Below are 26,925 nucleotides of genomic sequence, written 5' to 3'. Positions count from 1 at the left end.
ATTTCTGAGAGAGCCAGAAATTTGAATAAAAATTCATCACAAGATGCGTAAGGTACAAAAAAGAGAAATAAGAATGCTAGAATAAATTTAAACAACATCGCGCGCATGAAACGAAGCAAACGAAGCACAAGCAGCAGAACGGGAATGGTAAAAAACAATACGGATAAAAGAAACACCCGCGCACATGAATTCGTACCTTAATTAGCAACTTCCACGTTAAAAACATTTGCGTAATTAAGAAAAAAATAACGAGGAAAACGCTGGGAAGGAAGGTCGCAAGCCAGTGAGCGCAAAAGCTCCCTCGCCGTAGAGACTCGCCGCAGTCTAAATGCTATGAGGCCTATACGGCTCGCTGCTGAACGCATGCGGCCTTCTAACCAATGCCAGTCCTGCAGCGCTACAAATTACAGACAAATTATAGGTGGCCGCTGTATGATCGACTCTTCTTCTGATGTTCAGGCAAACGTTCCTAAAATATCCCACACGCCAACGAGTGCCTCTGGCAAGCATATTACAATACTGAGCAACACGGACGACTGCGCGCGCATGATCAGGGAAGGCCACGAAGATGTGCAGGCGAGGGTACAAGGAGCAAGCGTAGTACCATGACAGGACAGTAACAGTACCGTGATAATACAGTGACTGTAGTGATAGTATTGAAACAGTACTGTTACAGTAGTAGTAGTAGTAGTAGTAGTGAAACAGTACTGTTACAGTAGTAGTAGTAGTAGTGAAACAGTACTGTTACAGTAGTAGTAGGGTAGTAGTGAAACAGTACAGTGCCGAGCCCTCAGACTTCCCGTGATGGTGTTGACTCACGCGCACTAACGTATTAGCTGAATTTCGGCAACGCTAAACGCAGGGAAAACTTGTTTGAAACAAACTTTTTGAAATATAATTGACCATTAGAAGTAATTGCACAACATACGCTATAATCACGAAGAGGCCGGACAGATAGGAGCTTGTTTTAAGCACCAGGAAATTCAATGAAATTTATGAACAAAATTAAAACCACGTTGTCAATCTAAGCGTTGCAGTGAATTCATCAGTCAAATTAGTTCAAAGAAATACAATCACGGAAATTTACCTCACCGGACCACAATCACTGTTAACATGCAACGATATTCACGTTACTGGTTTTTGAGTCACAAAGAAGGAATTGCGTACGAGGTTTCGCTCATTCGTCAAATTGCGAAGATTTGAAGTGGTTCCAAAACCGGATGTAAATTATCCGCGGGATATAGTATCTCTACTTTTGGGGAAATGGAGTGATGAATGTTTTTATTCAACCATATATAAACACCTATGTCGACAAGATTAGAAGAATCAGTAAGACTAAGAAGCTTAATGCGGCATGTCGAATTGCGCAAGAATGAGGTGAGAATGTTTGGAAGCCGCCACTGTGCTAAAGGATGTCCTGAGTTCTGAAACACTAATTAGTTAAACTTACTGAAGAACTGGAGGAACAAAGGGAAAGGCACAGAATTTGCTTAATGCGGGTGGCGAAAGACAAACTAAAATACTATCAATTCGAGATAATTATGTAGGGAAATTTACAATCAAGTGTGTTTGGACGAAGCCTGTTGCATGCAGTACATACTACAGTAAACTTGTACACCATTATTGATGGCCTATGGGATTGCTTATCTTTAGAGGTTAATTCTTATTTAATTAGTCCAACAATTACCCATTGCATTAGGGCAGACATTATTCGATACTTTTGCTGCTGCGTTGTTCAGTTACTGAAAGAACGTTTTTATGGTAAGACGCGCTGCGATGCATCAGGCGTATTTTAAGTGATTTTGTTCCCTTTACAGCAGTTTAAAGGAAAAGAGATGGGTCCTATGAAAGTTCAGATTCAAAACAGATTATATGAAATTCAGTCATTTTCTGTAAGGAAATTGATTCGGAAATTGATCATTTCGTAATTGACATGCTTCTTGGAACAGATTGATGTCGACTTTTGGGGTACAACTCCATAATAATATTTGAGCTTAAATCGAAACTTTACTCGGATTCATCAATTAGGTTTCAGTTCGCTTGATAAATTTTGACACGAGGTAGCAATGCACAATAGACAAAACAGCGGTAATGTGTCCAAAAAAATGAATACATAGCCATTAATCAATTTAAATTTATACCTATGCACATTTTAAATCATAATTACATGGCCTAACCTTGAAATGAATTCATTACTGCTCCACCAACCACTAGTCGGCGGGTATGATACGAAGCTGAAATTGTAACTAGAAGTGAGCAGGAACGCAGAACATGAAGCCGTCTGCACAGCGAAACTATCGCCCGCGTGCATTCAAATTTGACGAGCAACTGGAACGGCAACGCCGGGCGTAACTACATCGTTGCTAGATTCCACACATGCCGAGAAAATCATTTAAACTTGTGCGACGGTCGACGAACTCAATTATGATAGAACTTGGTAAGCAAAGCATTTACCTTTGTATGAAAGAAAATCGACCAATCAGCTAGTTAGAACAAATGAGTAGCCTATAATGGATGAATGCCGATACGAAGTAAACGTTTCATCGTCCAAGCTAATGAAAATTAATAATTGGAGGGAAGACAATAATATTTATAAATGTACTACAGAAATTTCTCCGCTAATAATGAAGGAGTGAAGTTCATCAGTACAAAAATGTGAAGATCCGGCCAAAATTCTTATCAATAGCTTGAATATATAAACTGAGTACTAATTAATGGCGGAAAAATGCACGATAAATTCCAGGCCTAGACATAAAAACAAGGAGCCACTACGAGTGCATATCCTAAACATCCAAGGTCATCAAAATTTATTGTAGCTCTTGTGAAGTACTAAAACTAACCTACGGCTACTTGGAAAATGTTAAGAGGTAATTTCGCGTATCTAATTCCGCGTAGAATCCAAATGTCATTAGCGTGAGGACGTGGCAAAGAAACATCTCTTAGCGACTGTAATTACTGTGAATATAAGCCTCGCATATCCAAAGTGGGCAAAAAATTGACAAGATTTCTAACGATGACTAAGAAGATCATATAAGCGCTGGCTCAAGGTTAAAAATATTAATGGTAAGACATAAAATTGGTTGTATTACAGTCTACGATGGATAAAGGGCGCGAGACTACTATTAGAAATTGTGAAGAGTTACGCGCAGAGGACTTTTTATTTTATGTCATTAACAAAGTCTTAAAAGGAATCAGGCCGTTAGTGATGATTTTCTTCCACTAAATATTGAACTTTACACTAGGCTACCCTTTACAGGGCAGCTAAACGGTACAGAAAAAGAATGGGGCGTTTATAGAATAGTGTACGAACTTTAGCATAGTATGGACTACCACTTAGAATTAATCGATTAGCACCAAGAATTACGGTATTGAGCCATATAGTATAATTGGACCTGAGTCGTAAAAATCATAGAACATGGCAGTATCTCCACCAGAACCGACAGTGCAGACCACCAAACAGATTAGACACGCAGTAAAATAAAGGCGCATCAATGCCAGAGATCAATTGGAGACTTCGGGAGGCATATCTCGGTCTCTGAACGGCTGACGTTGATCATTGACGTTGATCATTTAAATCATCGTCCAGCGATGATTTAAATGATTTTTGAAGGTGGTGTGCCGTGAAGGTACGTTTGACATCAATAAAGATCACACCTATTAAGTTTGATGATATCCAGCAACACCCTTGGCGCTATACCAACAATCATTGCTAAACAACAGAGAGCGAGGTGTTTTTTGGCCTCGGGACTGGCATTTGGAAGCCCACCCAAGGGGCATCCGAACACAATCGGGGGCGTCTTTAGATGAGCGTACGTCGAGGAGTTTCTGCCATAAGGAAATATTTCTATGGAACACAGAGCGTGTTAAATTATTTAATACTGTACAATGCAAGTTGCATCAGGCTCAGATAATGTGTAAAATCAAGTCATCTGTTGTGTTTAATCTGCAAATACAGTCATGCGTGTTAGTTTAGCGAGAAATATTCAAGGTGCAAAAAGTGGCAATTTTTCCCTCTTATCCTTAATGAGTAACTGTATTTCCTATGCGCCACGTTAGACCAAGCGCCACGCATCCGCCAGCCCCACTGCACGGCGATGCAGCAGAAGCGCTGGATAACAACGGCACACCATGGAACAAATTACGCAACTTACTGCGCACCAGCTCATCACATCTGCCGAAACAGCAAGTTGTAGTACAGGGGCCATACTTTAAAAACTCGCTAAGTGAACGTAAGTACTTACGCTCTATTTTCTTGTCTATGATTGGTGGATTTGGCTTGAAAGATCGTCAATGATTGGCTGATGAACTTACGATCTCTTAACTTTTTACCGTTCCCTGACTACAATTAGCATGTCAGTGGTCAGCTTCTCAAAATACTCCACGCATCGTGAACAAAACGTACCACTCAACTCGATATTCTATCTGCAACTCAACGAATAGAATACAGAAAACGCGGTAGAAAATTGAAACTGCTCTTAAGTTTAAATTCTCCTCAGCATTAATAGCCTATATATTTTATACAGTAAAACCTCTCTAATAAATTGGAATGATAGAACGCCATCAAATTTTCCAAAATATTTTCAATGACAACATTAGTGCATTATATCAAGCATATTGGCAACTAACGTTATTTGAGCTGCTATAACAAGGACTCAAGTTTGGGATAATTTTTAGTATGGAGTCTTCAGTTGAGTTTGCTATGGAGTCTTCAGTTGAGTTTATTATGGAGTCTTCAGTAGAGTTTGCTATGGAGTCTTCAGTTGAGTTTGTTATGGAGTCTTCAGTTGAGTTTGTTATGGAGTCTTCAGTTGAGTTTGCTATGAAGTCTTCAGTTGAGTTTGATATGAAGTCTTCAGTTGAGTTTGATATGAAGTCTTCAGTTGAATTTGCTATTAAGTCTTCAGTTGAGAGTTATCCAACAAACCGCTGCGCCCGTATCACGGATACGGGAGTATCGGGCCCATGATCACGTTCATCGCGTCGGAGGCTTGGGGCGAGAGTGAAGCGGAGGAGCCGTGAGTTGCAGCAACACGAGAATCATGACATGGCAATATTTGACACCGGGATATTACATTACTTTAAAAATACCATTCAATGGCTACATTATGAACTACGATCGCGAATTCAATAGGGAATTTTAAAGGCGAGAAATGAAGAGGGTCTAGAAACAACACAAATATCAACAATGCCCAGAGGCCAGACTTCTGGCCGACCGCTCGATTGGCCGTAAGGTGAATAGCGAGTGTGTATAATATAAATAATAGCACAAGCACCTTTATGAGGTGCATATGTTGCAAGCAAAGTGGTCATTCAAAAATTATTTGTAGCCTACGTTCACGCAGATCTTAGGATATTTGGAGCAAACTTAAGCCAGAAACTCGATTAAGACGATAACGACATAAACAATATCACAAGTCAACAACGAGTCACTCTCATATCATGTTTTCAATGCTATACAGAATTCTACCACGGTAAACATCCGACAGTTGAATGGGCCTCTAATGTGTATTTAATAGACAAGAAGATATGACTGAGTGATTGATGCAAGGCGTCGGCCATTCAGCAGAAACGCAACACTCGCTGCAGACAATGAAAGGAAACCAGAATTGTTGTGCTGTGATGTCCATCATAGTTGAACCGATAGCTAAAACCCATCCACGAATTTACAAAAGAAATAGCAGAGCTTATAAGTGTTTATTGAACGAGGGCAGGAGCAGAGATCCTGCCCCATATAGAGCCAGTCATCGACACAAAAACCAAGCCATGCTTTACATGCATAATGCATGTACAACAAAGTTTCGGTGAGCGTTAAACTACAGAGACGCTCATCTGCAATATCCAAATAACTCTACATCCGATTGTCAAGCATCAACAAATTCACAAATTTCTAACGCCAAGTGCGCGGAATCGCAGAACACAAAATGATCTGTAAGCGATGAAAAGCGAGCTAACATGTTGTTTACTGAAGGCTAACCATTAAAATATGGCCTAAATAAATACGCAGACTCATCTGCATACCACGCATATCAATACGATTTACCTCAGAATCAGCATATTTAATGGGCACCTCTAATCAAAATGAGCGAACGCAGATGCTGAAACTCGAAAACTCTTCAAAAGGCTAAATTTGATCCAGTATGAGTTAACTATCAGGTTAAGCTACACGTAATCATTCCATCTGCTTGCAAGCTTCTTTAAAAACAGATAAGAATACTTTCAGTATTCAATTGTAGACATGAAATGTACCAGCAAAAAAATCATCTTCAGATACCGTGTATAACACTACTCGGGATCTATTGGAGTTATTTTGAAGTGTCGACTCTAGCTCATATCAAGCGCATGTCTTGGAGCAGAAATGAGAAACTTAGTTCCATTCATCGGTAGGAATTTCATTAGAAATTTTGTAGGACATCGCAGCTGCTTACCAATATATGCATTAACCAAAAAATTTAAATTGTTTAAATTCAAGTTAAAAAATAATAGGTCCAGTGGATATTATGAGAACAATATTTGCTGCACCGGCACAACTTTAGCAGCAACAACAGCAGAATTAGCTGCAGCAGCGCGCCCATTCAGCCGCTATAATTACTGAGGCACCCAAGGCCGGGGAGGCCGCGAGCCCACGTTGTTTGTGGCCGAGTGGACGACACTCACAGAAAAGTTGACCAGCATGTTGAAGTATTGAGACTAAGATATAGGAAAGAATTTCTGGTAGGTGAAATAGTGCGTAGCCTTCCCTCCGCCCGTGCGCCTAAAGTTGAGTAAGAGATAAATGCTGCTTGTGACACTCCGGTAACTGTTATATCCCAAGTTTTGATGAGAGAATCATGAATTTTTTCATTGGTAACAGAATTAAATTAAAACTGGACAAAACTTGAAGAAAAGATCGCTGAAAATAAAAACTCGAGTTCAATGGTTTTTCATCTATTCGTCGCAAAAATTGGAACAGAATTCTAATCCACATGCTTGCAGCCCTCACAATAAATGAGCGTGATCCGAGGTTTACAGCCCTTAACATCAATATTTTTCAATAACTTTAATGACAGGCGTAATTTCAGCTTCATATAATTGTATTCATGAATGATGCTCCAATTTAATTAAGCAGGTTAATCGCAAAATCTTATGATGGATTATTTTATTGCCATGGAATAAAATGAGTGAAGTGATACAGCAGATTCATCAGCAAGTTGAAGTTGAATACCATTGGCGGAGATGTATAAGAAGAGGCCATAGAGCAAGTGACCTCGCAATTGGAACTTCTTTCATTGGCCATGAATACGAAGCTCATAAACATAAACTAAAAACCGAGAACATGAACTCACATGACTGAACCAAATATATTACACTACAAAAAAAAACTTTTATTATAATATGAAAAACAGAAGAAGAACTTATAATAAATGCAATAAAATGTAACTTCATGCAAATGGTAGCGGCTAAGCATCGATGATTACTATAGGAGCGCTGCAGAGATGCAATGCAATAACCTATTACACACATACCTGATCTAGTGTCGCTGTTCAAGTATTTCCGGAACATACCTGCAAAAAAAAAACAGAAGCATATAATACAAAATTTAATTAAAAATTCGTAAATAAATATAAAATCAATCTATAACATGAACTTTGCCGTCGAATTTGCACTAAAAACTGAACTGAAGTCACAGCATCAGATCAGTTCTCGTGCTTGTACGGTGTAGTGTGTAGTGTGTACCCGAGATGACCTAAAAGTTTGACAGATAAACAACTAACAAATTGTAAATGAGAAAATATTATAAAAGATGAGATAGTACCAGGGAATTCAAGTTTAATCCTGAACAATTAAAATTCCAATAAATAACTCACATGACGTATGTCAGCAAACTTTATTTTAAGCCTATTATCAATATCAAGAAAGGCAGCAATGGCATCCACTTTTTTAACGTAGCTATCCCTGGAATTTGGCCATTCTCTTTATACGGACGCGTTTTCTACGGAAGCTTCAGTGGTAACTTACACATTTTGTGGGAAAATCGAGAAAGTTTTTGTTGGCTCGGCAATATCTCGATAATAATGAGCCAACTAGAATACACCTTCAATTGAAACCAACTGGTTACAATAAATGATAACGGTCTACCGAACTATGAGGTGCATGACATTAAAAAAAAAAACATGGCCAATCCGCTACCGTAACAATCACTGGAAATTTGACACAAAACATCGAGTTAGACTTAAATTACCGGGCGAAATTATAATTATCGATCAAAAAGCTATAGTAGATCATTTGAAATGGTAGTACGAAGACACTCGAACAAGAGGTCGCTTACACGGGACGTCGGCCACCCGCACGAGAAAGACAGAGAAGGGAAATGTAAGTTATCCTACCTACATAATAACTTAACCCCACAACTGAGACCTGCAGTCAGACACCGCGAGCTCAGCGGTGGGGCGCTCAGGAACAATCCCCCTAGGAGCGCGAAATCCCATAGGACTTCTGACGAGCATAGACACGCGTCAGAAGTCCCCCCTGAGGGGAGTGATTTGAAATGGTAGGGAATCATCTGTGTTGAGTGGGCAATACGTGTACAGTGACAACCTCTCAGCGCCGGCAAGAAAGCTCAAGCGGCAGCGAAAGAACCTCCGTAGAAGACGCGACTCCGCTCGCTTGATCGCATATGTGCGGCAGAAGCTCTAGTCCAGAACGGGGGGCGAACCCGACGAAGTGAGCTATTAACTTCATTTGACACGCTGAGTTTAACCTGTTTTCAACAGTGTAAAATCGCAACACTGACGGTATATTATGTATATCATAAATATCCGAAATGTTCTCGAGAGTTGCACAATTGAGAAGAGGCTCATTTGGACGTCGCGAAGCATCGCAATATCTCTCAGATATCCTGTTCGCTATTTTTACTTCGTGAAACTCTTACAACAAAGAAATTCTTCTGTGCTCCTAGAAATGATTTTGTACATCGTGCTAGTTGCAGACAAATAAGCGCACTAAGAATGTTGCGTGAAATGTTGAGGTGAAAGAGGAGAGGCTGGTTCACTAAATTTCGTTTGTGAACCACCAATTATAAAGAAAAACATTAAGGGTATAAAGAGAAGTTTTGAAATACAGCAACGAAACCACACCACGTTAACGCTAAAGAAATCATAGTACATGTATTGAATTTATTGAATTTTTCCACTAATATATTCTCGATACACGCAGCTGTTGGTGAGTGTAACGACACGGTCATCGTGGGTCTCAAATTGCCATGCGGCGGTTGTCACTACCAAATAACGTACGATGCTTGGCTCATGCGCCTAACTTTGAGCACTGCAATGCGGTTGAGAATGAGGCTCTAGTGCCGGGATGCGCTCCCTGCATTACAGGAAGATGTTAATACACCCACACATCCCACAGAGGGCAGGAGTGGCGGGGAAGAGGGGATGCTCCAGTAAGTGTGTCGGAACCCCGCGACCTAATCTACAGTGCCAGGCCAGACATTCTTAGATCTCGTCAATTTTTTTACCAGTGAGCTTTTGTAGGATACAACCAATTATCACACGAAATTAAGGATCTGATGATCAACGAAATGTTCAAGCAATTAATAGAGGCTCATGAGGGCAAAAAACATTCAGATATTCCTATCTGACTTATTCCGAAAAAAACAGCTATAATAATAATGCACGAAAGTAATTGCCTTCATTGAAAAATTGGCAAGGCTAGTAGATGATTTCAGAATCACTGGCCTGAATAAGAAAAAAACAAGAAAGGTTTGAATTTCTCTTATTCAACTGAGTAGCAATAAGTTATAGCAGGAAAATTTTACCGTCCTAATACAAATCCAACAAACATTATTTTGTGCTTCGACGAAATATTGACTGGTGTGGTTAACAGCGTCAAGTCATGATCAGGTGGCAATCAATATTGTTATTGATCAATTAATCAATTCAAATAATGACCTGTTGTTGGCCCTCAAAAGACAAATTGTAACCACAGGCTAAGTTAAATCAAACGAAAAAGTTAAACATTTCTTACAGACAAACTATTACATACGACGAGAAAGCTTCGTCGTAACCACTTCGACACTTTAATTGAAAAACAGGAAATTGGTTCGGTAACATCTGCGATGGTGTTTGCACCGTAGGCAAGGATGTTATTATCATAAACTCAAATGCCGTCTCATTAGGAACAATAGTAAAAAGTCTAGTGGCAAGAGAGAGGAAGAGAGTGGGAGAGCTCAGGGACAGCATCCGTTGATGGAGAGCGGACCTGGGAAACTTCTCATGTTAGCGGAGCCACGTTCGGATTTTCCCACCATGGGCCAAACAACAAATTCCTTCCTCACGAATAATTCACATTAAGTTTTCACTAATCAGACTTCCGACTTATAGGAGGCGCCTTCGTGTCAACACAGAGAAGTTGCAGGACGTTAAACTACAGCTGCACGTTCCCCATTTCCCCACGTCTATTTTCGCTCACCACAGAAATGCATTAAACTGCCGCGTGATGCCGGTAACATACTAATGAAAAAATCGGCACCTGATCGCCATTCAGTAGATCATAGCGTAAAAAACCTCTGTACATTTTATACCATGCATTTCCAACGATAAAGGAGGTAAATGTCCAGGTTGTGGTGACGTGAAACTGAAGCTAAATTATGGGCCCGCCAAGAGAGCAACGTGACTTCTGTCCAGGTTAGTGTTATTACAAGATTTTTTAATAAGAAGATGAAGAATTAGAATGTAGATTCTAATGAAAGAATTAGAATGTAGATTCTAATGAAAGAATTAGAATGTAGATTAGAATTGAATTATAGTTTACCTTGTTATTTATTTGTATACCTTGTTATTTACTTGTAGTTTAAGCATAAAAAAACGATGATTGTCAAGTTTTTCCTTAGACAAATGGATGATAGAATTAAAACTTTTTTGATTAAAAAAAACTGTACCTAAATTTTCGGATGGTTCATCACCTTTGATTGAAACTCAAGCCCGACAAGTAAAGGTTGTTACAAATTTTACGCGAGCAAAATAGTAAATTAATAATTCCATACTAATAATAGTAAACACTTTCATGAACTTCTCTCAAATATGTAGAAAATATAACTCGGTACTCACTGCAGTGAGTGACAGAGAGCGCATTTTCTCGTCGACGAAAACATGAAGTCAAGGACGGACAGACGGACATGGCGAGCACAATAGTGCATTTTTTCATAAATGAGAAAATGCGCTAATAATAATAAAATATAATAATGTAAAAAAATGTAATAATGTAAAAAAATTCAAATATGTAAATAATAAAATGTATGAATAATAATTAATAAAAATCTCAAATATATAAATATAACTTGCAAATATAAGAGCAAGTTAAGCCGCAATGTAAATGCAAGACGTCCTCACTCTTCATGTACTTGGAAATATAATGGAACCGTAAGCGCAATTGATCACTTCTCACATTTCGATTATTATTCCCGAAAAAGTGAGATTCGTCCCTAGAAATCGCGAGGAGCAGAAAGCTCGTAGCATTTGACGCTATAGGGATAATAATTACAGGAGATGAGTGGGACGTGGGACCCAAGCAAGAAACTTCGTCTGAATTATCTACTCTTCTCTAATATTCAACACGAATTTGTCGCGGCTGTCGGTCACGGAAGCACCAAGACAAGGAATCAAAGCACAATAATTTCACTGAATTGGAAATCAAGGTTAAAACGTTCTTTTATGACGAGTGTGCGGGCACAAATATCAAGCCAAGATATTGCGAGATGAGACGCTATAATACAATTCTATTTGAATTTCATCGCGGCTGAAATTCACAGCACGTATTTTAAGGGATTTTTCGGCATACGAAAAGATCACTGTATCGCAAATACCGTATGGTTAAAATAACAAGAACAAAGCAGCAGAGAAATGACTGGCATTAATAATAACTGGGAAAAAAGTAAATTGCAGCGTCGTATTGCTTACATGTATTTGGCTGAAAACCTCTACATAGGGTGTTAATTCTGTACAACACGCGAGGCGATTAGCAAGGGATTTTTCTTACATATATTCGATAAACATATTCTATTTAGGGGTGCTAATTCTTTACTAACACGTGAGGCGATTAGCAAGGGATTTTTCTTACATATACAGTATTCGACTGACAAATTCTATTTAGAGGTGCTAATTCTGTACTAACACGTGAAGCTATTAGCAAGGCATTTTTCTTACATATATTCAACTGACGAATTCTATTTAGAGGTGCTAATTCTTTACTAACACGTGAAGCTATTAGCAAGGCATTTTTCTTACATATATTCAACTGACGAATTCCATTTAGAGGCGCTAATTCTGTACTAACACGTGAGGCGATCAGCAAGGGATTTTTCTTACATATACTCGACTGAAAAATTCTATTTAGGGGCGCTAATTCTGTACAAACACGTGAAGCGATTAGCAGGAGAGCACGCGCAGAGACGCAATGAAGGGCAACGTCAAAAGTGACAGCTGTCGGTCGCGACTCTCGCTCATCAACAGAAAGTCGAAAGTCAAGGGAATCTCACGGAGCGCGTATAATTATCACGAGCACTACCGTACCCTTCGTGATTTTCCCCGCATATCTTCGAATTAAATGCACGCTGTGAATGCTAACATTTCCCAATGAACGGAACATGACGCCGGCACGCGAGATACGCGCTTCAATTTTGAAGTTGTTTACCTTTAAATCATAAGAAAAATTTCTAGCAATGCAAGGACCGCAGGACAATCGTGAAAGCAATGTTTACTTCAAATTTCAAAGTTAGAGTAATGCGTAAGATAAGGAGTTTGTGATCGAAATACGCGTACGCAAAATGTGATTAATTTGAATTGATGATTCAGATGGACCAGAATCGGCCGTAGGATTGCAGAGACTGATAAATACGGTTTCTAGAAGAAATTTTCAGATAAAAGCACCTGTGAATCCAAAAAATATTTTAACTAACAGATGCAATATAAAAAACGAGTATACACAAGTAACGTGTGTAATTATGCATAAATGCATTCATAATTCAAATTCTCATGTAAATATTTAAATAAGAAAATGATAAAAATTAAATTCATCTTTCTGAAACCTTACGCAAAGTCTTCAGTTACGGTACTTCAATGAACCTACTTTTAGTTAGCCACCTAAATTCTCACCAGTGAAAATGTAAACCATTTCCAACGAGACGCGTTTAAGAATTTATTTTATCGTCAACCAAAAATAGCAGGCATCCCGTACGTATAATTTACCAGAAAACCAACCCGAGCACGGACTCAACAACTCAAAAAAGCCGGTGGTCAAAAAGCGGCAATACCTATCGCAATTTTCCCAGTCCATCGAGCCTCGAAGTGGCAGTAAATAATTGCAAGAGTGGAGCGAGCGAAGTGGTCATTACACGAGCGTCGCTTCCACAAGTGCAGTCAAAAATCTACCCTACGAATTGCTAAGTATTCTTGTATAGCAACGTGTGTGTGGGAACGGAAGGTCAGGTAGCTGCAGCACGAACGATATTTTATTGGCGCACCAGCCAATGCAGCGCAGCCCAAAAAAGGAACGCTCTGTAACGGTGAATAAGTTACGAGTGCACCATTGAAAACACTACTTTAGGGGTGGCCTGAAATTGACTTGAAATTGGTGATATAATAATCAGAAAAACTTCGCCCTTTGTCGAATTCGAAACTCGCTATCAACAGTTTACTGCAACTAATCTGAAAGTGTTGAAGGATCACTGTCGTGATCACTGTCGTGATCCCTGTTGATCACTGTCGTGAGATTGAAGCAAGGTTACGTTTAAAGGCTTTACAATGGATGCAACAACAACAGTAGCAGTGACCCCGCAAGTGTTTGCGGTTCCACGCCGGGCCACCGCTGTCCCATGGAACCGCTGAAACGGCTAAGGCCAGTATCAAGAAGGTACTAGGCAGTATACCTATAGCCAAGTAATACAGTGAGAAGTTACATGACTTTGAAGAGGGCAGTAATGGCTGTGACAACAGAGGCCTTTATCAAATAGAATATAGGTAGGATTTGACGAGAGGGAGTAGGCAAGGCGTTGAACGCACAACAACTGTAGACGAGTTAGACACAATGGATAAATAATTTCACAAGTACGAGTAATCCGTAGATAAAATACCGGAATATAAGTTAAGTAAATCATCTCCGTGCGAGCGCAACCATTGTTACAACAAACAAATTTAAAGAAGTAGTGTGTACAAATACATTTTATTGTAACGGGATTCAAGTGCATTATCAAACAAGAGTAGAAGGTCGACCACATGCTTTTATGGAGGGTAATATTTGGAGTCATTGGTGATGATGGAATTCCTCAACATTTCCTTCGGATAAAATTTAAACATGAGGGAGCCACGTTTCAATAAATTTATTCGCACCGTCCTATACGATCATTTGGTATGTTACATAAAGGTTTCCACATCATGGTTACCTCAACAGAGAAAGTAACGTGTACAAAGTTATGTGATGCTCTTCAAATCCATATAACTCAGTGCGTACCATGAACATTTCTTGTCGCCTATATTCGCTTCTCCAGAGCTTCGACTAGTAGAGAATTTCGCCGCAATACAACTAAGGTGCAGCTAGCGCAGCTCCGATACATGAAGCGCAGCTGGAGCGAAAAACAAAAATCCGAACAATGAGGCGGAGCGAGAGTGAGGCAAGATCTCTAGCTTATACCATCTTGCCTCACGGCTCACTCAGTCAACCGTTTGACAAAAACAATAACAAAATATCACGCACAGAAAATAATCAGGAACGAATGTGAAAGTAGAAGTAGCACGAAGTGTGCTAAGCTGGTAGAATGGACAAACTGCGAGGGACACAATAACGTCGTAAGTAGTCGACGCAGAATGCACCATTAATTTCCAAGCATATACACGATGCTCGCATTCCATCAATGGAATGCTCAATTATATATTAGGGCATAGAATAACGGGTAGACAGCTACACTCAGCAATGTAGTGCGGCTTCTGAAGAATCGACTGCCGACAATGGGGACCTGCACTGGAGCTTCCATGCAGACATTCTTTGCTCGGTACAATTATCGTTAAGGCAATAATAGAAGGACACGAAAAAATCTACATTGACTGAGAAATGGAAGCTAAGGAGGTCAAGGCGACAAGGAAAATTCTCGCACCTTGACTGAAAACAAGCCCAAAGAAACCGTCATTATGACCGTCGTGTGATTTAACGACGAGCGATAAAAATTGAAACGGCAAGCGAATATCGTGATAATTGGGTAAAGGTTAAATCGGCTATTACGCTTCGGTAGGTACCCACGGGAAACATAAACACATCAACGAAGTTCAACTAAACTACCAAACATGACCGCAAAGCAAACCTGAGCAGCGTGTGCTAAAGATTTACGTCCTCGCGCGAGACGAGAAGTGAAGAGTAATCGAAACCAGAGAGATATTCAACCTGAACCTTTCGTAGATGAATGCTCGGAATTTCGAAGACTTAATTTTGTTATATAGTAATACAAAACAATCAGGCGAATATTAGACGTCGGGAAAATTAACTTCAAGCTTCAAGCGATTGGAGAAATTACAATATTCAGTTTCACCAAAAATTTTCTTTATAAAAAGTAACATTAGAAAAGGGTTTGGACAAAAACCAATTATTGTCTTACGGACGAAGTTATTGGGTATTACAATATATGAGCGTCCAAGGCAAGGAAACTAGGAGCTCCTGCGAAAATCATCACAACCAGGAGAATGTTTGGCATAAAGGAGGATCTTATGGACCAGGGCCCATACTTTCAAAAAAAGTTAAGATTTCGTAAGTTCATCAGCCAATCATTGACGGCCTTTCAAGCAAAATCCACCAATCATAGACAAGAAAATAGAGCGTAAGTACTTAAGTTCACTTAGCGAATTTTGAAAGTATGGCCCCTGGTTATAAGCAGCGGGGACCAGAGAGCAGATCAGTACTTGTAGGGCATCGACCTCTCCAAATGAGAGAAGGATAATGATAGGAATATATTCGCTTGAAGTTCTCTCTAAGCTCGCGTTCAGGTAAATACATGTATCGAGTTTTCAATGGTAGGTTGCATGTACTTGCATCCAATATAGCTTTTAGAAAACAATTGATGCAACTAAGGGCAGATTATTCGTTATCAAAGCATCATCAAATCTTCACAACTCAATTTCTTCATGTTGCTTTACGTACAAAAATGGCCAAATCAAACTGGATACAAAAGCTACACAATAAAAGATCACAAACGCCAAACGAAAAGAAGACAGAATCGTCATACAAATAAGTCGTCAATGTATGTATATCACACGCGAGAGGTCATCGTCACGGCAACGGTGACAGGCAGCAAGAAAGCAAGAGGGGCCATCGTTTTCTACTTTATTTAATTAAGAAATATTGGCCGAAAACTTCCGAGTGCTAATTCGGATACTTAAATACCTAGCATGACGGCATGTAATGAGTCAAGCTGATAAAACTGCCTACTGACATAACCACCAACCACACGAACTCCACAGACGCTGCATTTCAGTAAATGTTATAACGATTTTAAGCTATAAAAAATGTTTTGTTTAGGCATAACTTTCCAGGGTGCTGCATCGATGATTATATGTGGCGATGGTAGAGTATATAGAGTATAGGTGGCGTAATGGCGGGGCGCCACAACTGCCAAAATCGACAATAAAACACCAATAAATCGAGAATCGATCACGATCATCGATGAGTCATCGATGATTTATAAGGTCTGAATTATCGATAGCTCATTTCAGGCAAATCTTTTGTAAGCCACCGATAACCGTTTGCTCTGCGCAGTTCACGAAGGAATTTGTCACCGTGATTTATCCAACATAGAAAGGATTTATTGGGTTGCGGGTCATTTGAGATCAAGACGAAATAATGACTCATGTGTTCTTGGTGCTTGGCTAGTAAGATGTTCAAGTAAATTTATGAAAAATTTAGCGTGAATTCGGTAGGTACGAGTAAAACTGACAGACAGAAGCAAAGCGTTCACTAATTTTTTATGCAAAAGTGAAGCCACTGGATTCAAATTGTTTGAGGAACAATGAGAAATACAGTTTTCAAAAAGGTGATGGCGAATCCTATTTTTTATGTCTATTGATATGAAATATTTCGTAAATTTGTTGCGTATTTTGCGTATGCGCCAACTTGCTGTTTGAAATATTGAGATAATTTGAGAATGATTCCTTGTATCATTAAGCATAAATTATATGGATCGACTAATTGTTTTTCATAATATTTCAAAAAATTTTAAGTTGCCGCATTTATCTAAAGCCACGTTGGCGTAATCGACAGCGGTTCGGCATCTCCATTATCCAAAGCGCGCAGCTAGGCGAGTCCTCGTTCATGCCACTGGTTCAGTTGGCGCGCGTCTGCGTTGAGCTTTTTTCCTACTAATATTTACATGTCCTGCTTGAAATGTACTTGCCGGGTAATATGATGCCAACAAAGAATACTCTTAACGCAGAGGAGTACGAGTGAAAATTCGGTTTTCTAACGCTGACTTCGATAGAGAAATGTAATTATTTATGTGAAATTTGCTTAACTTCTGTCATTTGATGTAATTAATACTCGCAATACCTCAATTAAGTCTTTAAAATTACTCGAGTGCCAAGTTCTTTCTGATGGCTCAACGGTAGAGGCTCGGCTTCGCACTCGGGAGATTAGAATTCGAATCCTGGAGGCAGGGACTTTCCTTCGAGTCGATTTCTCAGTAGGTATGTGTCTGGTACTGCAATTATGTTACAGCTACATGTCCGACACTGTTGCTTGAACTGCCATGGTGGATGTGTCGACGTAATTTATAATAATGTAGTCTATAATAATGATCACACATCATAATTTGTGATCGCATGAAGCACTATCAGTAAATGAGAATGCATTGGACTTGAAACTAAATGAAAAGCTTTTATCAACTTTATTTTAATGGTGAACTTCGGTGGCTCATCGATGCGCCACCAGTGCCAATGAGTTTTTATTAGTGGAAGAGAGTTTTTCGGGTAGGGCGGCCATCAGCAGGTTATAAGTGGAACATAGGCCGGACACGCCATTAATGCGCCATCGGTGCTCCACCTATAATTTCCACCTATTATCACCAATAATAATCGATGCTCCACAAATAATTTCTAATTGGGTAGGATAAATTAATCATACGTGAATGGCTAATGCATTACCAAGTTGCACTGGGAAATGTCCTGCAATGCAAATGCAACGAATGTTTTGTGCAAACTGGCGAGCCATCCAGGAGTCAGCATTCAATCATTCCCTTATTCTTAAGTTATCCCTGTAAGCAAGAAAAATGAAACTTCAAACACGATATCATTTGTATCGAGACTGAAGTTTTCCATGAAAGTCAGCGTCATGTTCCTGAATCGATGCAAATGACATGTGATGTTCACAGTGCCATTACGAATGAGAAGTAAGCACAGCGTTGGAGGTCGATATCGCGGCAAAGTTTGGTTCCCACCGAAGTTGCGGCGGAACCGAACAGTTACAGCCATTATACGGTGGCGGCTTCGGAACAGATTTCGATAGCGCAGCGGGTGACGTAGCGCTGCTCGGGTGCATGCACATCGAATGCCTTGGGCTGCGGATGATAGGTGGCTGGGACCAGGAGACGAATGACGTGGCGCACGACAGGAGACGGAGGGACGTGGCGCACGGCGGGAGACGGAGGAACGCGGCGCACGACAGGAGACGAACGACGTGGCGCACGACAGGAGACGGAGGGACGTGGCGCACGACAGGAGATGGAGGGATGTGGCGCACGACAGGAGATGGAGGGATGTGGCGCACGACAGGAGACGGAGAAGAATGTTGATGCATTGCTTTAACTTTAGTCATGATATAACGATCCGTTGCGTTACCCAAGACCTAAAAATTTGCTAAACGACATAATCAATCAAGACCCCCAATTATGCAAGAAGACACGTAATGTTTGCACGGAAAGATCATGCAAGCATGAGTCGCGCTAAGTACGAACGCAAATCTGCAATGTGGGTGGAAATAGAAGAGGCACACAAGCATATTTGCTGCGGCTGTATGCTACAGAAGGAACAACGCAGACAGTCATGACAGGCTCATGCCTGAAGACGACCTTCACATGTACTCCGCAGCGATCGCTGGAGGCAGCTTCTCGCGACATTGTTTGGTCAGTCAAGGAGACACGTTTGGTCTAAAAGTTCTTATAAACATTCTAGCTGCAAGAGATACATGTTGCTGAGCATTCACGAGCTTATTCTTCACAATTTCCGTAAAACTCGTGCTACAAAACCAGTTCATATACTATCAATAATCTTCTCTCAAGACTTGCACAAAACGCTTCACACGAGCGATGGCTTCAGTCAAGGTCAGTTAGCTTCCTTTCGTCAATATTATTAAAATAACGAAACACTCCAGCAAGGAACCGTATATCTTATGTATTTCGGCCTTCCAATTCTTTGTGATAATATCGCAACAAGCAAAGTACGCGAAAAAATGTTCACATTGCAGTCTTACTTCTATGCAGGTTATGAAAAAGGTAATTAAGTGACAAAAATTTGAAAGAAGTTGCATAAATGATGAGGGGGTTAAAGATAATGGATGGAAATGATAGTTCATTATAGTAAAATGATTGTAGGCAATAAAATGAGGCTCAATGAATAACAAGGATTCATCTGCGTGTCACATAATGCTATTGCCTTGTAAAAACAGAAAGAACAAGCTCATATACAGTGGTATGTAAACGGCACGAATTCTTGCATGGCGCAGTACCACTAAGGATACCTGAGAATGCGGCCACGCATTCCAGCTCGGATCATCGACATTAATATGGCAGATACAAGGATTCGAGGAGCCAGGCTGACTCTTGTCGCTTCACACTTCCGCAAATAACATCAAGCTCCATTGAGCACAGCGGTCAAAGTTCGCTCGTCTCGCACTAGACTCGTTAAATGAGTCAGACTTAAAGACGAGTCGCAAACCCAATCATCAATGTTGCATTGATAAACTTGATGCTGAAACTATAGTTAGTTTAGATTTTAGAAGTAGAAAAGGGAGTGAACGAGAAAAAATATTTGGTTCCAATAACGAACGGAGCGACATTTTTCATATATAAATACCATCTAATCCTAGCAAGAGAATTTTGAAAAAGCGTCAATGTGTCTTTCAAATCTAACCCCTCAGATTAACCACCAATAATTACCAAAATATACACACGTGAAAACGTGTGTATATTTCATAAGTCTTCGGGTGGGCAATTGATGAACAGGTAGTAATGGCATACTGGGACGGAAGACCTGTCACCGCAACTTCCCTAAACAACTTGAATGACATTTTTGCACTGAGCAAGTGGCTCAGACTTATTGGATAATGCATTTATCAACCATCATTCCCTGAATTCCACTCTGAAATTCGTGCACAAGACAGGAATGTCGCGATTGCAGCAGCGACCCAGTGCCCTATCCTCTACACCGTGTATACCTGGTATCCAAGACGAGCGTCTCTGGATGTTGATCATTATATTTCCTAAGCAGGTCAGAGAGTAGACATAGCAGCGCTAACCCGCCTGTAACGGTAGAGCGTTCGTGTCCCAACACTACGCATGCATCACGCAATGCGCTACATGCACTTAAATATAACGAAATTTACTATTAAAAACGCTAACATTAATAAATGCAAATAAAAAATTCACCGCATTTGCATTTCAAGAAAATGCCTAAAACAATGTGCAAAGCTTATATTACCTACCTCAATCGATACAGAATTGCATTGATTGGAAATAGGCAGGTAAGAGATAACAAAGGAGTCAACGAGATACCAACCATTTTGCAAAAATATAAGCACACACGACAATGTTTATAAGCCCCAAGTACAAAACCCAGGCTCGCAAGTACAGAATAACTTAAATATTACCAGTCAGAAAAGGGTTAATTTATTTTATCACTCGAGCGTAAGGTGTACTGCAGTTATCGTAACGGAGCTTCGTGAAACGTCAGAATCGCACAAGGAGAGCGACACACCGAGCACTACACACACTACAGATTGCCGATAACGTAATTCAATCATATAGTGGTTATTAGTGCATCAATTTGACACTCGCTCGCTCATATATTTTCGAGGCAGTACAATGACACTAAATGGAAATTCTTATCATAAAATCCAACTTAATCTTCATATTCATGGTGAAACGTCACCTGAGCGAAGACCATCCCTCGGAGTAACGAAAGTCTTACCAATAAAAATGTCAATGCATCGAGATCCAGCTGGGCGAAGGGCAACCAGCGCTAATTGAATGAGAGGAAGTGACAAAGCATAAAAAAGGCCAAGTCATACTCATGCCACCGAAGGAGCATCTCACCAGTTGCTAACCTTCACACAATTGTTGTAACTTTTCTGTGATCTATTGGGCTTGGTGTCGTCACAGGTCGAGCGAGACACATAGCGAAGTAACGAGAGTGACAACATGAAGCTTCCAATAATCGGGTTACGTAGCACGGATGACTTCATCCCGCGAACTAAATTAGGTGGATGGTTTGCCGTGACCAATTCGTATGTTTGCCGTGACCATGTAAGTTTAGTAACCTTGCATGATCGCTCTAAAGGATTAATCGTATTTAAGAAACCTGCCGTCAATTTCAAGCGAAACTCGGCGCGCCGGTGCAGAGCACATGGGTGAGAAAAAACACTTTGCCTTTCCCGTCACACATGCTGCAGTAAGAGTTGCATTCGTCCGGACAGCATGCAATATACATGGACGAGTCACAGTATAAAGCTGTCGCAACCAGGAACCAACAAGGCTGCCTGTTGTGTTACGCCATAGGTGCTTATTACATCAATATCCTTGCAAGAGCTCATTACGAAGATAACTCAACTCATAATTATATCAGCAATCTTGACATTATTTCATTCTGCAATGCACAGAATATTCTATGCATTGCAGGCATTATTCTGCAATGCATAGAATAGGCAACAAGCAAGATTTGGCCAAACAACGCTGACACCACATATTACTATACCAACAGATTGCTTTAAACACTTAAAATAGGCGCCAAATATCAATTTCGCAGTCCTTACTCAAATGTTACTCAAATAAGATTCCAACAATGTTCACCATGCATGCTAAACCATTGGATCAATATCAATCAACGGCCTCACAATACAATGAGCATCCGCTCTTGATGAAGGACTTGATAACTTTTAGTCCACACTCACTTACTCAACATTAATTTTAATTCAAGGTTATATTTGGCACCTAATTTCAAAAAAAGGCGCTCGAAGAAGATGTTAACCCTTTTACGGTCCATTTTGAACGATGGCGTTCATATTTTGCAGCAACAAATGAAATTTATCTTCATGCTTCAGAAGTTTTGGCAGAAAATATATTCTGTAGCTCATTTGAGCACATCTTATGATATCGAAATGTTTTCCTTCTCATATAGTTTCAGATCATTTTGATAATTGGTGCTAGATTCATACATTTCCAGTGTAGTATTCGGTTTACTCAAATAATCGTTCCCAAGAATAATACTAAATATTTATCAATTATAAAAGGATAATTTCTCATTCGTATTGAGCGCTTGTCCTATAAAGCGCAGCAGCAATTTTCAAGACGAAGATAAGACTACTGTGCCCAGACAGATGTAGATTATTCTGGCATGAGAAGAAATTTGTCAAGGCATCACATAAAACGACACGACGCAGGCAACATCTTGCACTCGGCACAACAGGCCTGTCGTAAAATTGCAAGCTGGATTTCGACATATCATCAGCAAAAGGCAAAGAGTGCCTCGCCTTTCCATTCATATAGTGAAATCATAGGCGCATAAACAGCGAGCAATAAACGGCTGACGGGGATATCACAACACTGATTGTCTGCCGGAATGATTTGATGTATAATACGTGACGTGAAGCGTGCGTATGAGGGAGACGCAACCACAACAACGTAACCCAATGTTTGATATCACCTCAACGCCTTGCAAGCTCTGGATATGAATATTTCCGTCTGATAAAACCAGTTGCAAAACAAAGTAACAGAAGAACATTCAGAGAATGAATAATGCTTTGGATGCCTCAAATGGCAAGTTGAATGAGCGGAAATTTACTGTATATTCGGCCCTTCAACTATACCGCGATTACTACCTGACTATGTACAAAATGAACAAAATAAATGAGAACAAATCAAGCCGTAGAAAACCACTTCAGATAATCACTAATAAATGGACTATACCGTACAGTACGTAAAGATGTGTTCATGCGGACAGCATGTGTTACCGCAACAGTCCAAGACTAAATACGTGTAATAACATTATGTTCTGGTCGTGAGCTGCTAAGTTGCTCAGCGCAGGTAATTTGTTGGTAAAAATGCCACCGGAGATAAAAAATGACAGGACTGCACGCCGCGATGCAGGGTGACGGCTGCAAGGCCGCGAGTAGACAATAGACAACCACGCCGCACGGCTCGTCACCATATGCAGCTAGCCGCCAGCGTGCAGGAGTCGGGGCATGGCAGCCGGCAGCAATCCTCGACACTCCGTCTTTGCTATAGCAATTACTTTGTTTTTGTTCCAGCATAGAAAGCCCTCTATAGAGCATTTATAAAAATGATTTGCAACGAATTAATTTCATTCCTCCTGCCAGCGTTAATTAGCATCATTATTTTCTTTATTTGTTAAAGTATTCATGAGTTTCTCACTCACGCTTGCTGCAAATATTTTTCAAACACGGGGAGACATTGTAAACTAAGAGCGAGACAGTTTTCAAGCATGAAAGTGAAACACATTCACTTCTTTAATGTTGCATATAAATAAAAATAAGACGAAACCTCTGTTAAATAGGATATTACAAAGGTAGATTCTCAAGATGAAAGAACACTCGAACAAATGCAGCGACGATTAAGTTTTTGGAAAGATTCTGTTCCGCCGCATTAAAAATTCTGTTCCAATGCGTCCGCGGCGGTTATTTTGTAATCAAGTCTTACAAGTCTTACATATAGTTTTGGAGAAATTTGAAAGGCCGAATAATTGTAAAGAGTAAACAGGACAAACAATAAAAAAGTATTATAGTGAAAATAATCACCGAATTAGGAAACGATGCAACGAAATATTGTGGCACCCGATAACGTTATGTGAATTAAAATCATAGACCGATTATATATCGCCATAATACAACGGCAGTGAGCTAAAAAAAGCGAGCAAAGATTACGACGAGGATGAAAGTGATATCCGAAGAAGAAGCGGAGGGAAAAACTTTGGTCTCGTATCAGGTTTAGGAGCAACTCTCTGTAAATCTCCGCTTGGAAACGCCTTCAAGGATGAACAGAAATGCTCTCAATGAATTAGTTCGCTATATTCAACGTTGAAAAGTCTAAAAAAAGGACGGTACGCACGTACCGCAAGTATTTTTACATAAGCCTCGAAAATGCGATGGTTGAATGTCTGTCTCATGTTTCGTATGCATAACAGCATGCGATCACAAGAAATACCTAAGAAATGAAAAATAGTGCATAAAAGATCAAAACTTAAATGCGATGCCTTGGCGTTCAAAACTTGAATGTGAACCACACACACGATAAATCAAAACATCATACTAAAGAAACTATTCACAAGCAAGTGCATAGTGTGTCAGGATTGATTGTGTACTTACAAATGGTCTCATAACGCATGCGCTACGAGAAGTATACGTGTAATGTAGAAACGCCACTCATTAGAACGAGTATTCTACCAACTAGTGTAGAAACTGTACTGAGTTCTGCTGTTCTTGATGATATGCTACACCGGCTGACTAAATGTTCCAGATCCGGTCCCCTTTGGCGACTTGAACACGCAGATCGACGCGGTAGCAGCCGTGGCCATGGAGAGATCAAAACAAGTAACCAGCACAGCTAATGAACCAAATACTAAACATGGCGACCTGGGCAAAAAATTAATTGAGTCAGTAAAAGTGAGCTGAAGAAGCCTAGCAGACTTTCATAAGCCAACTTGGGTACAGAAAATAATAGAGCGTAAAGAAAACATACCGGTTAACAGATGACAAAAAATTGGAACTTGGACAGTTGACACGTACACAAGGACGATTGGCAGGGTGGAGTTAAGCATTGAGAGAATGATGTTGTCGAATAATTAATAAACTAGCTGGATAGGAACATCATGCTACGAATAAAGATAATTCAAATAATCAGTTTATAAAAATGAATAAGGATTTTCATGAACGCGAGAAAAATAATGAAGAGCTTTAGACTTGAGTTTCTATGCTACCGCCGACAATAAAATGTAAGAAAATATGAGCTGCGAAGCCAGGGGTAGAAAGTCCGGGTCTAGTTCTCCTGCATTTCTTATTCACCATTTATTATTGTTATGGGCATTATTTCATTGTTATGAGCACTGATTGGAATTTAGAGCATGCTAACCTCCGGTCAAGACCTTTAGATCGATCATTCACGCTGCATAAAAATCTTCTATTAGCGAGAAAATAAAATTAAAACTTCACATCACGCTCGGCAGTTAGAAAAGTTCAATTAATAGGTATTCACTACAATCCTAGTAGACTAAAACATTCGTTATACATGTCAACATCCTAAATAACAGAAACAATGTACTAAAACATTATAGGCACGGTCACCTTTGCCTTCCCACCCTCCCCTCTCTCAACCCTCCACTCCTCAAGACCCCACTCTTATCATCCTTCTCCTCTCCCTCAACCTCCACACGTTTACCAAATATCTCTTCACACTCTAAAACATAGCCGCAGTTGCTCCCTCAGACAGACCCACAATCATTGCCATCCACTCTTTGCTTGTTCTCTCATGCCCGTTCTCATGCCGTTGTTCTTCGTTAATCTCGCCTTCCTCATTCAGAATCACCTCCATCATAGACTAGCTGTCGCTTTCTCTCATACGCCCCACATTCCATCAACAAGTGCTCCACAGTTCCCTTGTCATTCCCACCACACATAAAACATTTATCTTAACTCCTCTCATTCCACCTGCATGTGCGTCAATTCACACCTATAGCGCGCCTGCCCTAACACAAAAACAGAATGTCCCCACCTCTACTACCATCATACGTACATTCATATTTTAGTGTAGTTAGGCAGAAGTTCTTTTATACAAATATAATATAAAAATTTTCGAAAATACAATATCATTTAATGTTGACATTGTGTCCATACAACATTAAATACCGAGGTTAGACAAGATAAGGGAAACAACTGAGAAATCCACAAGATAAATGTTTGTATGGTGTAGGTCCACTTTTTGCGGGGATTACAGCCTCCAATCTCCAAAACATTGATTCATACAAATAATGAATTGTTTCCAAAAAATTTTAACCCATTTTTCAGTTAAAACTCCCTGCAGCTCTTTTAAAGACGATGACGGCGGGAATCGACTGCTGACTTGCATCTCTAAAATCGATCATAAATGCTCGATAATATTCAGGTTTTTGGTGATTGTGGTGACCAAATACGATGCTTAACATCATTAGAATGTTCCACGTGTTATTTTTTAACAATTCCAGCTGTATGGATGGCATTATCACCTTGAAAGATGGCGTTCCCTTCCGGAAACAGTGCTCGAACCATTGGATGAACTTGGTCCTCCAAAATACCAATTTAGTCACGGCTGTTGATTCTTCCACGAAGAGAAATCATTGGTTCGCCGTATTTCCAAGAAATAGCACCCCAGATCATCATATAGATCCCCGCCATGTTTTACGGTTGGGCGGAGGCAGTCGGGATTAAATGACTTTTTTGGCTGTCCTCAAACGTAAACTCGGCCAGAGGTTAGAAATAAGGTAAAACGATGATTCGTCAGAGAAAATGTCATTTTTACACTGCTCGAAGGACCAATTCTTGAGTTTTTCACACCAATCCAAAGGCTTTGAAGCATTTGTAGTTGAAATCATACGTTTTATAATCGGAACTCTTCCATGGAATCCAGATCTGTGCAGCTTTCAACGGACAGTCTTTATG

At 40.0% G+C, this 26,925-nt stretch overlaps 1 protein-coding gene across 3 annotated transcripts in view; it reads right to left on the bottom strand.

Moving 5' to 3' along the window:
* LOC108678192 (tyrosine-protein kinase Btk29A) overlaps window positions 1-26,925 on the bottom strand; it is a 160,271-nt gene that overhangs the window by 83,388 nt on the left and 49,958 nt on the right. For 2 of the 3 annotated variants that reach the window (XM_047882793.1, XM_018166552.2), the window contains exon 2: window positions 7,503-7,541. The exons of the other annotated variant lie outside the window; for it this stretch is intronic. In XM_047882793.1, coding sequence (XP_047738749.1) covers window positions 7,503-7,541 — 39 coding nt within the window. The remainder of the gene's footprint in view (window positions 1-7,502; window positions 7,542-26,925) is intronic. 3 annotated transcript variants of the gene reach the window in all.

Source organism: Hyalella azteca, unplaced genomic scaffold (genome assembly GCF_000764305.2).
Source record: "Hyalella azteca isolate HAZT.00-mixed unplaced genomic scaffold, Hazt_2.0.2 contig11305, whole genome shotgun sequence".
Lineage (NCBI taxonomy): Eukaryota > Metazoa > Arthropoda > Malacostraca > Amphipoda > Hyalellidae > Hyalella > Hyalella azteca.
This window is presented reverse-complemented; position numbering and strand designations above follow the sequence as displayed.